Source organism: Heterodontus francisci, chromosome 13 (assembly GCF_036365525.1).
Source record: "Heterodontus francisci isolate sHetFra1 chromosome 13, sHetFra1.hap1, whole genome shotgun sequence".
Lineage (NCBI taxonomy): Eukaryota > Metazoa > Chordata > Chondrichthyes > Heterodontiformes > Heterodontidae > Heterodontus > Heterodontus francisci.
The window spans coordinates 36,173,356-36,191,029 of record NC_090383.1 but is presented as its reverse complement, the minus strand read 5'-3'; the positions used below and the strand labels follow the sequence as shown (position 1 = coordinate 36,191,029).

Here is a 17,674-nt window from a genome sequence, read left to right as displayed (position 1 = left end):
ACCAGACCATCAATATCTTCCTGCAGCCTACAGCTATCCTCCTCGCTATCTACCCCATGGCCAATCTTTGGGTCATCTGCAAACTTCTTGATCATGCCCCCTACATTTATGTCCAAACCGTTAATATACACCACAAAAAGCAGGGGACCCAGTACTGAGCCCTGCGGAACGCCACTGGAAACAGCCCTCCAGTTGCTAAAACAGCTGTCAAAAATTACCCTTTGTTTCCTGCCACTGAGCCAATTTTGTATCCACCTAGCTGCACTGCCCTGGATCCCATGGGATTTTATTTTTTTTAAGCCAGTCTGCAATGTGGGACCTTGTCAAAAGCCTCGCTAAGATCCATGTAGACCACATCAACTGCACTATCCTCATCTATCTTCCTTGCTACTTCAAAAAATTTGATCAAGTTGGTCAAACAAGATCTTCCTTTAACAAATCCATGCTGATTATCCTTGATTAACCTGTGCCTTTCTAAGTGTCAGTTTATCCTGTCTCTCAGAATAGATTTCAATAATTTGCCGACTACTGAGGTTAGACTAACTGGCCTGTAATTATTCGGTCTATCCTTCGCTCCCTTTTTAAACAGAGAAACAACGTTAGCAATTCTCCAATCCTCCGGCACCACACCTGTATCCAGTGAGGACTGGAAAATGATGGTCAGACCCTCTGCTATTTCCCATCTTGCTTCTTTTAACAGCCTAGGATACATTTCATCTGGCCCTGGTGGTTTATCAACTTTCAAGGATGCTAATCCCATTAATGTTTATTAATGTCCCTATGTTTATCACATCCAATACTTAACACTCTTCCTCCTTAACTACAATATCTGCATCGTTTCCCTCTTTTGTGAAGACAAACGCAAAGTATTCATTAAGGACCATACCAATATCTTCTGCTCCTACACATAGGTTACCTTTTTGGTCTTTTATGGGCCCTACTCTCTCCTTAGTTATCCTCTTACTCTTAATGTATTGATAAACATCTTTGGGTTCACCTTGATTTTGCTTGCCAATATTCTTTCATGCCTTCTCTTAACTTTCCCAATTTCCTTTTTGATTTCTCCCCTCCACTTGGCTTTCTGCAGTATTGAGTTCTCGGTGTCGGACGTAAGCTTTCCTTTTCTGCCTTATCTTATCCTCTGAGCTCCTTGACATCCATGGGGCTCTAGATTTGGCTGCCTCACTCTTGTTCTCTGTGGGAACATGTTTACCCTGAACCCCTTGAATCTCCCCTTTGAATGCCTCTCATTGTTCTGACACTGATTTACCTTCAAATAGCTGTTTCCAGTCCAGTTCCGTCACATCACTTTTGCCGCTTTTTGTGACGTAAACGACTTTATGGTGGAGTTCCCATGCAGCTGCTGACAATCCTTCTAGGTGGTAGAGGTCGCGGGTTTTGGAAGGTACTGTCAAAGGAGCCTTGACGAGTTGTTGCAGTGCATCTTGTAGATGGTACACACTCCTGCCACTGTGCACTCTGGTGAAGCGAGTGAATGGTGGATGGGGTGCCGATCAAGCCAGCTGCTTTGCCCTAGATGGTGTTGAGCTTCTTGAGTGTTGGAGCTGCACTCATCCAGACAAGTGGAGAGTATTCCATCACACTCCTCACTTGTGCCTTGTAGATGGTGCATCAACATTGAAGCGTCAGATTAGTTACTTGCTGCAGAATTTCCAGCCTCTGACCGGCTCTTGTAGCCACTGTATTTATCTGGCTGGTCCAGTTAAGTTTCTGGCCAATGGTAACCCCCAGGATATTGATGGTGGGGGTTTTCAGCGATGGTAATGCTATTGAACATCAAGGGGAGATGGCTAGATTCTCTCTTGTTGAAGATTGTCATTGCCTGGCACTGTGTGGTGTGAATGTTACCTCTGGATTCAGCTCTTTTGCCCACGTGTGGACCAAGGCTGTAATGAGGTCTGGAGCCAAGTAGTCCTGGCAGAACCCAAACTGAGCAGTCAGCGGCTTATTGGTGCATAAATGCCACTTGATAGCACTGTCAATGACACCTTCCATCACTTGGCTGACGATTGAGACAAGACTGATTGGGCGGTAACTGGCCAATTGTATTTGCCCTGCCTTTTGTGGGCAGGACATACCTGGGTCATTTTCCATATTGTCAGGTAGATGCCAGTGTAGCAGCTGCATTGGAATAGCTCGACTGGAGGAGCACAAGTCTTTGGCACTAAAGCTGGGATATTGTCAGGGGCCATAGCCTTTGCTGTATCCAGTGCGCTCAGCCATTTCTTGATATCAAATTGACTGCAGACTGGCATGGGTGATGATGGGGACCACAGGAGGAAGCGGAGATGGATCATCCACTCTGCACTTCTGGCTGAAGACAACTGGAAACACTTCAGCCTTGTTTTTTGTACTGACTAGGCTCTACCACCACTGAGGGTGGGGACGTTTGTGGAGCCTCTTCCTCCAGTTATTTGTTTAATTTCCCACTACCTTTCACCACTGGATGTGGCAGGAATGCAGAGCTTTGATTTCATCCATTGGTTGTGGGATCGCTTAGTTTTGGCATGTGCATGTCAGGTGGTCTATCCAGTTTTATTCTTATTCAACTTTTCTGTAGGGGATTGATATAACGGAGTGATTTAATTGGCCTCAGTGGCCTAACAAGGGTCAAACACTTGCTGTGGGATTGATTCATATATAGGCCAGACCAGGTAAGGACAGCAGATTTCCTTCCCTAAAAGACATTAGTAAACCAGATGTGTTTTTACAACAATCTGCTAGTTTCATGGTCATTACAGTTACTAGCTTTTTATTCCAGAATTATTTGATGATTTGAATTTAAATTTCCCCAGCTGCCATAGCAGGATCTGAACTATCCCCAGAGCATTAGCCCAGGCCTCTGGATTACTTGTGCAGTAACATTACTATGATGTCATTCCCCATTTTCAGGAATATGACCAGCCAGATTTGACAACTCTACTTTGGGACTCATAACTGTCTGGGTGCATAAACTGTTGGTTGCAGAAAGACAATTTCATATTCATTTTTAGTTTTTATGGGCATCAGCAAGCTTGGCAAAAATTACTAATATGACGTCTGCATCCAACTCAGTAGCTACAATGTTGTGCAGATCACCAGGCCTGACATAAATATTTTAAGGCCTTGAAATTACACACCATGGAATACTGCCATGCAAGTACTTAATGCAGTCATATGAAATATTTCCCTGTGCTGTATCAATGGGGGCAATTTAAAATTGATAGGTTATTGCCTTTGCTAAAATAGCACATGACAGAATTTCAAAGACATCTTAGCATTTTGTGATCTGATTTCCTGATTTGTTTTTTTTTGCAGGCTCATTAGCCAAATACACATCTTGCATTTCAAATTTTCTCATCGTAGCTCTAACAATCTCGACCTGTTAAAGTATAGATGGGCAGAATTAATTCCTTTATCTACTCTTAAAAGCACATGTGTTAAGGCGGAAAAACACATTCAATCTCAAGGCAACCAGCTCTTCATTATTTCATGTTGTTTCTCTCAGTTGAAGCCAGCTTTCTCATTGCTTCTCGTCTTCAGCTGGAGGGAAGAATACTGGGTCTCTGAATCCCCTATAAATGCTCTCTGCTGTTCTGCAGTTTTGCAAAGAGAGTGGCACTTCTGGGTTTTCAGCTCCACAACTAACTGGCCAACTAACCCTGATCCAAGATAACCAGTTGGATCGAATGTAGAAAAAATTATGGCACAGAAGGAGACCATTCAGTCCATCGTGTCCACGTCAGCTGAAAAAAAAGAGCTATCCAGCCTAATCCCACCTTCCAGCTCTTGGTCCGCAGCCCTGCAGGTTATGGCCCTCAGCGTATATCCAACTGCTTTTTAAATACAATGAGGGTTTCTGGCTCTCCCACCTTTTCAGGCAGTGAGCTTCAGACCCCCATCACCTTCTGGGTGAAAAGCATTACTCAACTCCTCGCCAATCCTTCCACCAATTACTTTAAATCTATGTCCCTGGTTCTTGACCTCACTGCAAGTAGAAATAGATCCTTCCAATCCATTCTATCTAGGCCCATCATAATTTTATACACCTGAATTAAATCTCCCCTTAACCTCCTCTGTTCCAAAGAAAATGACTCCAGCCTATCCAATCATTCCTCATAGCTAAAATTCTCTATTCCTGGCAACATTCTCGTCAATCTGCTCCGTACCCTCTCTAGTGCAATTACATCCTTACTGTAATATGGCAACAAGAACTGTATGCAGTATTCTGGTTGCGATCTAACTAGTGTTGTATACAGTTCTTGCATAACTCCCTGCTCTTCTACTCTACGTCTCGGTATCCTGTATTCCTTCTTGACCATCTTATCTACCTGTCCTGCTACCTTCAGGGATCAGTGGACAGGCACATCAACATCCCTTTGTTCCTGTACACTTCTCAGAGTCCTTGTATTGCATATTCCCTTGCCTCATTTGTCCTCCCCAAATGCAATATCTCACACTTCTCCAGATTGAAAATGCATGACCTTGCACTTCTCCAAATGGAATTCCATGTGCCATTTTTCTGCCCACCTGATCAGTCTATTGCTATCTTCCTGCAGGCTACAACTTTCTTCCTCACTATGAACCACATGGCCAATTTTTGTATCATCTGCAAACTTCTTAATCATGCCCCGTACATTAAAGTCTAAATTATCCATAAAAACAACGAGCAAGAGACCCAGCACTGAGCCCTGTGGAACCCCATGGAAACAGCTTTCTAGTCATAAAAAAAACCTGTCGACCATTATTCTTTGATTCTGGCCACTGAGCCATTTTTGGATCCAACTTGCCACTTGCCCTTGGATCCCGACCAGTCTGCCATGTGGGACCTTGATAAAAGCCTTGCTAAAAATACATATAGGCTACATCAAATGTGCTATCATCAACCTTTCTTATTATTTCCTCTAAAAAATCCACCATGTTAGCCAGATACGAACTTCCCTTAACAAATCCATGCTGACTGTCCTCGATTAATCTCTGCCAATCTAAATGACAAATTATACTGTCTGATAATTTTTTCCAATAATTTGCCCACTACCAAGATTAGGCTGATTGGCCTGTACTTACTCGAGCTATACCTTCCTCCCTTTTTAAACAACAGTGCAACACTAACAGTCCTCCAGTCATCTGGCACCATGGCTGTAGCCAGAGGGGATGGTAAATGATGGACAGAGCTTCTGCTAATTTTTCTCTTGCTTCCCTTAGCAGCCGGAGATACATTTCATCTGGGACTAGTTTACTTATTTAATTATTTAGAGATACAGCACTGAAACAGGCCCTTCGGCCCACCGAGTCTGTGCCGACCATCAACCACCCATTTATACTAATCCTACATTAATCCCACATTCCTACCACATCCCCTCAATTCCCCTACCACCTACCTACACTAGGGACAATTTACAATGGCCAATTTACCCATCAACCTGCAAGTCTTTGGCTGTGGGAGGAAACCGGAGCACCCGGCGAAAACCCACGCGGTCACAGGGAACAAAGAACAGTACAGCACAGGAACAGGCCATTTGGCCCTCCAAGCCTGCGCCGATCTTAATGCCTGCCTAAACTAAAACCTTCTGCACTTCCGGGGACCGTATCCCTCTATTCTCATCCTATTCATGTATTTGTCAAGATGCCTTTTAAACGTCGCTATTGTACCTGCTTCCACCACCGCCCCCAGCAGCAAGTTGCAGGCACTCACCACCCTCTGTGTAAAGAACTTGCCTCGCACATCCCCTCTAAACTTTGCCCCTCTCACCTTAAACCTATGTCCCCTAGTAACTGACTCTTCCACCCAGGGAAAAAGCTTCTGACTATCCACTCTGTCCATGCCGCTTATAACTTTGTAAACCTCTATCATCCCGCCCCTCCACCTCCGTCGCTCCAATGAAAACAATCAGTTTATCCAACCTCTCCTCATAGCTAATGCCCTCCAGACCAGGCAGCATCCTGGTAAACCTCTTCTGTACCCTCTCCAAAGCATCCAAATCCTTCTGGTAGCGTGGCGACCAGAATTGCACGCAATATTTTAAGTGTGGCCTAACTAAAGTTCTGTACAGCTGCAGCATGACTTGCCAATTTTTATACTCTATGCCCCGACCGATGAAGGCAAGCATGCCGTATGCCTTCTTGACTACCTTGTCCACCTGCGTTGCCACTTTCAGTGACCTGTGGACCTGTACGCCCAGATCTCTCTGCCTGTCAATACTCCTAAGGGTTCTGCCATTTACTGTATACCTCCCACCTGCATTAGACCTTCCAAAATGCATTACCTCACATTTGTCCGGATTAAACTCCATCTGCCATTTCTCCGCCCAAGTCTCCAACTGATCTATATCCTGCTGGATCTTCTGACAATCCTCAACACTATCCGCAACTCCACCAACCTTTGTGTCGTCTGCAAACTTACTAATCAGACCAGCTATATTTTCCTCCAAATTATTTATATATATTACAAACAGCAAAGGTCCCAGCACTGATCCCTGCGGAACACCACTAGTCACATCCCTCCATTCTGAAAAGCACCCTTCCACTGCTACCCTCTGTCTTCTATGACTAAGCCAGTTCTGTATCCATCTTGCCAGCTCACCTCTGATCCCATGTGACTTCACCTTTTGTACCAGTCTGCCATGAGGGACCTTGTCAAAGGCTTTACTGAAGTCCATATAGATAACATCCACTGCCCTTCCTTCATCAATCATCTTTGTCACTTCCTCAAAAAACTCAATCAAATTAGAGAGACATGACCTCCCCTTCACAAAACCATGCTGCCTCTCGCTAATAAGTTTGTTTGTTTTCAAATGGGAGTAAATCCTGTCCCGAATAATCCTCTCTAATAATTTCCCTACCACTGACGTAAGGCTCACCGGCCTATAATTTCCTGGATTATCCTTGCTACCCCCTTCTTAAACAAAGGAACAACATTGGCTATTCTCCAGTCCTCTGGGATCTCACCTGTCGCCAATGCGGATACAAAGATTTCTGTCAAGGCCCCAGCAATTTCTTCCCTTGCCTCCGTCAGTATTCTGGGGTAGATCCCATCAGGCCCTGGGAATTTATCTACCTTAATGCTTTGCAAGCCACCCAACACCTCCTCCTTTTTGAGAGGGAGAACTTGCAAACTCCGCACAGGGAGTACCCGGAATTGAACCCGGGTCGCTGGAGCTGTGAGGCTGCAATGCTAACCACTGCGCCGATAGTTATTTATCCACTTTCAAGGATGCGAAACACCTTAATAATTCCTCCCTCACTCTGTTTATCTCGTGAAATATTTCACACTCCTCCTCTTCAACTGCAATATCTGCCTCGTTCACTCTCTATTGTGAAAACTGATGCAAAGTATTCATTAAGAATCATGCCCACCTCTTGCACCTCCACCTACAAGTTATCTTTTTGGTCTCTAATGGGTATACTCTTTCCTCAACAATGTATTAATAAAACATCTTTGGGTTTCCATTGATTTTACTTGCCAATATTTTTTCATGCCCTCTCTTTGCTTTCCAAATTTGCCTTTTAAATCCACCCCTGCACTTTCTACATTCCTTGAGACTTTCTGCAGTATTGAGTTTTTTGCATCTGACATAAGCTTCTTTTTGCCTTATCCTACTCTGTACACTGACATCCAGGGTGCTCTCGATTTGAGAGTCCTATCTTTTTTCTTTGTGAGAACATATTTGTTCTGATTTGCTTGTCTCCTTGAATGTCTCCCACTGCTCTGACACTGATTTACCTTCAAGTAGCTGTTTCTAGTCCACTTCTGTCAAATCACATGTCGACTTACTAAAATTGACCTTTCCCCAGTTTAAAACTTTTACACTTGGACTGTCTTTTTCCATAATTACTCTAAATCTAAATGAATTATAATTGCTACCACTAAAACACTCTCCCCACTGATATCCCTTTCACCTGCCCAGCTTCATTCCCTAAAACAAAGTCCAGAACTGCCCTTTTTCAGGTCAGCTTGGTATTCCCTCGCTAAAAATGTTCTCCTGAATACATTTTAAGAATGTTGCGCCCTTTACACCTTTTACATGGAACTTATCCCAGTTAATATTAGGTTAGTTAAAATCCCCTATTACTGCCCTATTGTTTCTGTACCTCTCGGCAATTTGCCTACATACTTCCTCTTCCATCTCCCTCTGACTCTTTGGGGGTCTTTGGTATACTTCCAGTAGTGGGATTTCCCCTTTTTTGTTCCTCAGTTCAACTCATATGGTCTTATCTGATGCCCCTTCTCGCATATCATCCCTCCTCACAGCTGTGGTTACTGAACCAATATTTCTATCCTCTCCTTTTTTATTCCCCTCTCTATTCTGTCTGAAAACCTTGTAACCAAGAATGTTGAGCTGCCACTCCTGCTCTTTTCTAAACTACAGAGGTCACTGTTAAGATTTTTTTTTGTCTCATGGTCTCTAGTTATAAAATGAGCCATCAAATTCAATGTTCTGAAGCAGGAAATTGATTCTGAAAGCTGAGTGTCAGAAAATTTTGGGGAATAAAGGGTTTCATTACCTTGCCAGGTCTGAAAAAGACTTTGGTAAGACCAAACTTGTAATCATTCTCATTGAGGCCCAAGGCTTTGAACAGTGCCTGGAAAAAAAAATAAGGGAAATGAATTAAAGGATGTATAACTTGTTAAACAATGTTTAAGTTGCTAACAACAATTGCTCCTCGAGTCTCCTAAATTGTTTTTTCCTGATTTGTGTCCTCCCCCTTTCAACTTGGCTATTGAAATAAAAAATAATTAATGCTATTATATAAAAGGCTAGTTTGTATGGAATATATTTTCATCAATGTCTAACTTAATTAACTGACTTTTATTTCCTGTCCTCAGAAAATCCCAAAGCACTTCACAGATAATGAGTTGCTTATGAAGTGCAATCACTATTGTAATGGAGGCAATCGTAACCTCCAATTTTTGCATAGCTCAGGCCCACAAACAACAATGAGATAAATGACCAATTAGTCTGGTTTTGCTTTTAAGTGATGTTGGTTGGGGGATAAATGTTGGCCAAGATACTGGTAGAACACTGCTGCTCTTCGTCAAAAAGTACCATGGAATTGTTTACATCCACCAAAACAGGCAGAGGAAGCCTCGATTTAACATGTCTTCCAAAAGATGGCACCTCCAAATCTGCTGCACTGAACTGCTTAAGTGCCATGCTAGACTATGTGCCCTCATCCATGGGGAGCGGCTTGAAGTCGCAACCTTCTTGTTTACAGGTAAACTGCTAAGATCTACAGAATCGGTCTAATTCTATATATACTAGAGAGGATGGAGGTCATAAGAAGTTATTACAGTTCGCCAAACTACCTTTGTTACATTGTCAAAGTGCCACTGTGTGGGCCTATACAATGTTGGACAAAAGCATGGGAATGGAGTCAAGCCCAATCCTGCCCTGTCAAAAATTCACACAAATGCATGCTTCAGTGTCAGGAACTCTGGTTGATTTGTTCCCCCCCTCCCCACCCCCCCACTTGCCATCCAGGAAAACTAAGGCCAGCTGCCACACCCCTACCACTTGCCCACATCTAATTAATGTCGTTCCGGATCAAACTTATGGCCTTCCTAATCTGTAAGGATCTAGTTATGCAGTGCGATTTCCTGCTGAGCCATCTGGCAGGATATTCCCTCATGAAAGTTACTGAAAGAACTTCAAAGCTTCAGTCTAGTCAGTACCTTGCAGAAGAGCCTCGGGTCCAACCTGCAGAGTTTTGGAGGCATGTACTTCTGGTACATGTTGTAAAGTTCATGGAATGGAGCACGCGATGGAAATCCACCCTGCATGAGGTCGAGTACAGACACCATACCTAAACAATAAAGCAACCGTTGAAAGCAGCACAGTTCACATATATAACCTTTCAATCAGTATGGGAAACATACTAAATCCACGTTAGCGTAAGAATTAACCCATACTCATTTTATCTTGCAATTCATGTCAGTGAAATCCTAATACAAAAGCCAAATACTATCGAAGCTGGAAATTTGAAATAAAAAGAGAAAATGCTGAAAATACTCAGCAGGTCTGGCAGCATCTGTAGACAGTAAAACAGAGTTACCATTTCAGGTCGATGACCTTTCCTCAGTTCTGATAAAGGGTCATCAACCTGAAATGTTAACTCTGTTTCCCCCTACACAGATGCTGCCTGACCTGCTGAGTAATTCCAGCATTTTCTCTTTTTATTTCAGTGAAATCCTGGAGAATTGGACTGAACTCAATAATCACAGTAAATTCCATAAGCTGGGTTACGAAACAGCCATAAAAACCAGATCATTTTGGGCATTTTTGCCTCTCAGAGCAGAGTGCATGTGTGGGTTTAAGGCCCAAAGAGATCACTATGGCAGGGCACAATCAGGGCATGAATTGTGGAATCAATTTTCTGGGCAGAAGTGAAGCTTGCAGAGGATGGGGTGATGGCATCATGGCACAAGGACAGGACTGCAGCATTTTGAATGAGCTGATGTTTGTAGAGAGGAAGGCAAGGGAAAAGGCTGAGAAACTGAAAAAAAAAGTCGAGCTTCAAGATGATATAGGAGCAGACTAGGGTTTTGGCAGCAAAGGCTGGCAATGGTCTTAGTAGTGGAGCAGATGTGCAAGGAGGAAGCTGAGCTCTGGTTTAAGTACGATGCCAAGGTTCTGCACCTACTGGTGTAGATGGCAATGGGTGATTTGCTGGAGTCAACACAGGTGCCAGTGGAAGCCAAAAATAATGGATAACATTAGGTTGAAGGAAATTTTGGTTCAGTGATGTCCTAATGTTTGACAGGCAACTGGAGGGCATAGCTACAGACACTGGGTCGATGGAGGAGGCAAAGGGGTAAACTCACGTGTCATTAGGATACATCCAGAAGCTGATTGGATGCTCCTAGGTTATGTAACTAAATTATGAAGAGCAGGAGAAAAGGATGAAACCTGGGGTATACTGAAGGTAATCGTGTGAGCAAAAGAGATGCTAATGTGATTAGGAGGTGGAATGGGAGAGGATTGAGGGAGCACACGGAAGACTTTGTGGATAAGAATAATATACCAAGAGCTAAAAAACGATGGGCACAACTGGGAGAGAATGTAATGCGCAGGGCTCAGGTGGGTGGAGGGCAGAAGGAAGAGCATTTTTTATATTGTTTCATGGGATGTGAGCATCGCTGGCTAGGCCAGCATTTATTGCCCATCCCTAATTACCCTTGAGAAGGTGGTGGTGAGCTGACTTCTTAAACCGCTGCAGTCCATGTGAGGTCAGTACACCCACGGTGCCGTTAGGAAAGGAGTTCCAGGATTTTGACCCAGCGACACTGAAGGAACGGCGATATAGTTCCAAGTCAGGATGGTGTGTGGCTTGGAGGGGAACTTGCAGGTGGTGGTGTTCCCTTGCATCTGCTGCCCTGGTCCTTCTAGATGGTAACGGTCGCAAGTTTGGAAGTTGCTGTCGAAGGAGCCTTGGTCAGTTGCTGCAGTGCATGTTGTAGATGGTACACACTGCTGCCACTGTGTGTCAGTGGTGAAGGGAGTGAATGTTGAAAGTGGTGGATGCAGTACCAATCAAGCAGGCTGCTTTGTCCTTTATGGTGTCAAGCTTAATTATTGTTGGAGCTGCACCCATCCAGACAAGTGGAGAGTATTCCATCAAACTCCTGACTTGTACTTTGTAGATGGAGGAAAGGAATTGGGGAGTCAGGAGGTGAGTTACTCGCTGCAGAATTCCCAGCCTCTGACCTGCTCTTGTAGCCATTTATGTAGCTGGTCCAGTTAAGTTTCTGGTCAATGCTAACCCCCAGGATGTTCAGAGTGGGGGGGTTCAGCCAAGATAATGCCATTGAATGCAAAGGGGAGATGATTAGATTCTCTCTTGTTTGAGATGGTCATTGCCTGGCATTTGTGTGGTGCGAATGTTACTTGCCACTTATCAGCCCAAGCCTGGATGTTGTCCAGGCCTTGCTGCATTTGGACACGGGCTGCTTCAGTATCTGAGGAGTCACGAATAAACACTGTGCAGTCATCAGTGAACATCCCCACTTCTGACCTTATGATGGAGGGTAGATCACTGACGAAGCAGTTGAAGATATTTGGGCCGAAGATACTACCCTGAGGAACACTTGCAGTGATATCCTGGGACTGAGATGAATGACCTCCAACAACCACAACCATCTTTCTTTGTGCTAGGTATGACTCCAACCAGTGCAGTGTTCTCCCCGATTACCACTGACTCCAATTTTGCTAGGGCTCCTTGTTGCCATAGTCCGTCAAATGCTGCCTTGACATCAAGGGCAGTCACTCTCACCTCACCTCTGGAGTTCAGCTCTTTTGCCCATGTTTGGACCAAGGCTGCAAAGAGGTCAGGAACTGAGTGGCCCTGGCAGAACCCAAACTCAGCGTCAGTGAACAGGTTATCGCTGAGCAAATGCCACTTGATTGCACTGTCGACGAACCCTTCCATCACTTTGCTGATGATTGGGAGCAGACTGATGGGGCATTAATTGGCCGGGTTGCTTTTGTGCACAGGACATACCTGGGCAGTTTTCCACATTGCCGGGTAGATGCTAGTTTTGAAGCTGTACTGGAACAGCTTGGCTAGGGGTGTGGCAAGCTCTGGAGCACAAGTCTTCAGTATTATTGCCGGAATTTTGTCAGGGCCCATAGCCTTTGCAGCATCCAGTGCGGTTTCTTGATATCACATGGAGTGAATCGCTGTGGCTGAAGACTGGCATCTGTGATGCTGGGGACCTCAGGAGGAGGCCGAGATGCAGGTCCCACTTAATCTTCATGTTACAACATCTCCTAAAGTAGCAGATGCAGATCTTTTTACAATGAAATTCGAATTGTGCCAGTTCAGTTTCATTCTTATAATTTTTCCAACGTTGAAAGACGGTACAATAAAAAGGAAAGGGTAATGACGATGATAGTTCAGTGCCTCATTAAAGCACAACCCCTTCAAGGGATACACCCCATTACAAGTTATACTGAAATACCGGATTTGAGATCAGTTTAGTGAACGGCCTCTGATGAGAAAAGAGCCACTCAAATCCAATACAACAAATGGGCCTCCTTTTTGAATGATCCCACGCTCATTTTCATGTTTCTATCCTCAGACATGGACCTAGAACACCTCCCTGTTATGGAAGATGATGATACCGAGGAGTAGAGCGTGGCTACCCGACTCGAACCCATGAATCGGGTTCAGGTCGGGTTGGACGTAGGCAGAGATCAGGACAAACAGAAATCAGGGGTGAGAAGAGTTTAGTTTAGTTTAGCGATACAGCACTGAAACAGGCCCTTCGGCCCACCGAGTCTGTGCCGACCATCAACCGCACATTTATACTAATCCCACACTAATTCCATATTCCTACCACATCCCCAACTGTCCCTGTATTTCCCTACCACCTACCTATACTAGAGGCAATTGCTAATCGCCAATTTACCTATCAACCTGCAAGTCTTTGGCATGTGGGAGGAAACCGGAGCACCCGGACGAAACCCACGCAGACACAGGGAGAACTTGCAAACTCCACACAGGCAGTACCCGGAATTGAACCCAGGTCGCTGGAGCTGTGAGGCTGCGGTGCTAACCACTGCGCCACTGGGGAAAGAAACAGCTACAAGTTCCGATGTAAAGCACCCGAGTGAAATTAACCCAACCCCTTACACTCTGAAATATATCAAGTCCTGGAGAAACTGACCAGCCCGGGGAAGATACTAGTAACTGCAGTGAGTACAGAAACATCAACTGAGCTCTTGCTTTAATCTATACTTGGCCCAAGGATTTAAAATGATCTGTAAATAGGGAGATCAATCTTCCCAACCCGAGTTCTCCGCGCAGATATTTTTTTGTTAATGACATCGGAACTGTTAATAACATACAGTTCAGAAGCTTGTTTGTTACATTGCATGATTTCCTGAAGTGGATACTATTTTTCCTATGAGTGCTCAGGGTCGCGGCGCCATCACCTGTTTGAAATCAGTGTTTTTTTTTAAATTTTATGATGTTAATTGAACACGGGTACATCAACAACTGGCACCCGTACTCGATCACTGGTCTAAAGCCTGGCTACCCGACCAAACTCGAATACATGTGTCGGGTTCGGGTCAGGTCGGGCATTTAAAAAAATTAAAGGGCTCGGGTTGGCTGTTGTCGGGTGGAGAGAGTTAACAAGTACCTCTGAAACCACTTACAGATCATCAGGTTATTTACTGTGATGGGTCATCAATGGTGATTAAAAAAGGGATATCCCAACAATCCTCAGCTGGGATAGGGATACTAATAGGTACCTTTCTAGATTCTTATTCTTTCTATCCAGAAGAATTACTGTGCATACCCTTTGGCCAACAGACAGCACAGTATGCTGAAGCTGCAGTATTACAGTATACTTTAGAAAAGGCAGACCCTATTAAGCCTGCATTAATTTGTACAGATAGTGACTATTGTAAACAGGCTTACAATCAATACCTTGTGTTCTGGGAGCAAACAGGTTTTACCAATCATAAAGGTAAACCCATAAAACACAAGTCGTTATGGAAAGATATTCTCCATTTGCAAAAGGAGAAACATAATTGTCAGGTAATTCATGTACCCGGGCATATCACTGGTTCAGTACATTGAAAGGGCAACAGTCTTACCGATGGACAGGCAAAACATTCAGTCTGCATGACACCCCCTCAAGAGGGGCCTGCCATAGTTAATGTAATCACTACGGCAGAACGGGCAGCTAATCAGGATGAGGAACTGATTCAGCTATTACACCCGACAAAAGAGAATCCAAAAGAATATCTATCAAAGTACTGCTATTCGGACTGGTATTGTACTGGTTAAGTTGCCCAAGGGTGTCCAGAAGGTACCCCTGAATCATGAATGAGAACAGCTTGTAAAAGAAGCTCACAAAGATATAGGTCAGGCACATAGTGGTGCCTGAACAACATTCTGTAAATTGGCTCCTTTATATTGGTGGCCAGGCATGCTTAAGGTTTGTAAAACATATGTGGTAAATTGTGAGCCACATAATTTGATCAACAAATCATCACTTATTAAATTGCCACCGTTGGCTCCTGTGAAGCCGAATAAATCAGTGGAGAAATTTTTTGTTGATTTAATTGGACCACTACCCCCATCAATGGGGTATAAACATGCTCTCATTTTTGTTGATGCTTGAACTTCTTTCTGCTGGCTGGTCTACACAAAAACTGTTTTGGAAAACGTACTTGCCAATGCTATTACTGACATTACTACTGTAGCTCGTGCACCCAAAATCCTACACTCTGATCAAGGCAGAACCCTTGTTTCCAAGGTTTTCAAAGACTATTGCGTGCAAAGGGGGACTGGGTTAGAGTACAGCACACCACGTCATCCGCAGTCAGCGGGACAGGTGGAATGTAAAAACCAGGAAGTAAAAAAGCTATTGACCAAACTATTAAGAATCAGAGGGAATAAGTGGGCCGCCATCATTCCAGAAGTACAGTTATCACTAAATAATGTGCCCATGTGCACAAATGTTCCCTAGAACATTGTATTACTTAATGTATGGCGTTGAAATGCATACACCACTTACTCGCGGTTCTTTTATTGCCTCCATGCTTTCTGACTCCTTGAGTCGACAGCAACAATTAGATTTGAAACATAAAATAACAGAGGAACTTCATGAAATTGATCAGAGAGAAGAATAGACAGAAGCAGGTAACTAACAAAGCTTGGCAACCTGTAACCGGCGAGTGGGTTCAAGAGAGAAAGCTTGAACAGAAACCTGGTTTGAGACCTAAGTGGAAGAAACCTGTTCAAATACATTCTGTTATTAATGAAAGAACTGTCAAAATATTTGCTAACCAGCTGAATGGCAAGCACTCTTTTAAAATTGTCTCTGTAAACGACCTGAAGAGGTGTGCTGAAGGGTACAGACATGGAGGACAGTACAAGGTGCAGTCGTACACTGTCTTTCAGGATCCAGCCTGGAGGATGGCATCAGAAACACGCTAATCAAACTGAAACCAACTACGCCAATAAACGTTCCTCACTCACGCAGCTCTCAGCACCTCAAAGGTTGGTTTCACAGGGAACCGCACTCGGTGCAACAAGCGATAGTCAAGTCACGACGACAGAGGAAGGAAACACTATGGGAATGGAATGACGTACTGCAGACTCTCAGTGATGAGACTTGCTCTTGCGTAAAGCAAAGATTATGGTACTGCTAGATTCTTTTGTTAAAGATTTTCTGGATGCAAGCAGTGCATGTGACATGCCAGAGATGTCTTACTGCTTGAACACCTTACCCTATGCGATTTCTTGCAGAGAAGCAGAAATAAAATATTTTACTGCATTTGTCCTGAATGTCATTTGGAGGAGAGTAATGCAAGTGATGCTCTTATTCATCGTAATATTGGAAGAGTGTGATGGTACTAAGCAGAACATGGCAGAATGGCTTTTCTTTGTATCGCCAAGTTAGCTTCTGATGGAAAGTACATCGTTTATACAGATACTCAGGGTCTGAATAACACTTCTATCCAGGTGTCCTCAGAATTCCCTGATGTTAAGCTCTTTTCATTTTATTCCTGGTATGAGGATGTTGGCTGGAATGTGACTGACAATAGACTAAAGCACATTTTAGTTGATCTCAACAGGACTTTATTGGTTCAAGATCAAGCGGCAGCTATGGATCCTTTTCAATTCTCTATGTAATTTCATTGACTGTTCCTTGATGTTCGACATGTCGAGTTACGGTCATCTTGAACATCTTGCGACCTCAGATCGTGGACGCTTTGCAGTTTTATTCTGAACTTTATACTGGAAATACAAGATTTACTTCTGGAAAATTTAGATGATCCATATAAAAATGCAGACTATGATTGTTGTCAATGTACTCTTTTGTATTATAGCCCTGTATCACATAATAGATTATGACATTTTATTGAATGTTTAAATAATGCCTAAAATATAAACAATCTATTTTTGTCATTCGCCTTTATCCAGGTCAAGGGGTGGGGGGGGTGATAGGTATAATAGGCTTGATTAAGTAGAATTTGGAAATAGTTAGTGTATTATGCCTTTACAGTTAAAGATGGAATAAATGGTTAGTTTTCAAAGCTCACTGACATTCCCCTTTAAGAAATTAGAAAACGTCAAGGTCCCTGTTATGAACAAGTTGGGAAATCCATTTGTGTCTCTACTGTCAGGGGCTTAGAAGATAAACATACATTGAAATATCCTGTCAGTAAGCGATAGCAAAAAAACTTAATTGGTCTGTTCAGACAAGTCGGCTCTGGAGGTTGCTTAGGAGTGCCATGGAATGGGTAATTAACAATAAATGGAATGTACTCACAGGAACAAGAGAGGTCAAGTAAACACAATTATAAACATTTTGACCAGATAAAAGCTCAACTTCAAATTCCAGTAAAACATTAAATTAAAGATATGGATTTTAAAAAGAACACAGGAAGGTCACATCTAATGGAAAAGTCATATGACACCTTAGAAATAGCATAAATAAAAGGTTTTGAAGCAAACACTTAGGGGTGTTGAATCCTCAAACAACACTTCTCATCCCATGCCTTATTCGGGGATTTAAGGTACAAGTTTACTTTAAATTTTGATGGATATTCTGGATATTCTAAGATAATTTTGCTGTAACATTAGCAAGGTTAAACTTTTAGATTCTAAAATCTAAATGGGCGGCACAATGGCGCAGTGGTTAGCCTCACAGCTC

At 43.4% G+C, this 17,674-nt stretch overlaps 1 protein-coding gene across 6 annotated transcripts in view; it reads right to left on the bottom strand.

Moving 5' to 3' along the window:
- The window catches only part of LOC137376336 (unconventional myosin-VI-like), a 344,835-nt gene that overhangs the window by 45,687 nt on the left and 281,474 nt on the right, over positions 1–17,674 (bottom strand). For all 6 annotated transcript variants that reach the window (XM_068044672.1, XM_068044673.1, XM_068044676.1 and 3 more), the window contains exons 21-22: positions 9,674–9,804; positions 8,506–8,583 (exon numbers count right to left, since the gene is read on the bottom strand). In XM_068044672.1, coding sequence (XP_067900773.1) covers positions 8,506–8,583; positions 9,674–9,804 — 209 coding nt within the window. The remainder of the gene's footprint in view (positions 1–8,505; positions 8,584–9,673; positions 9,805–17,674) is intronic.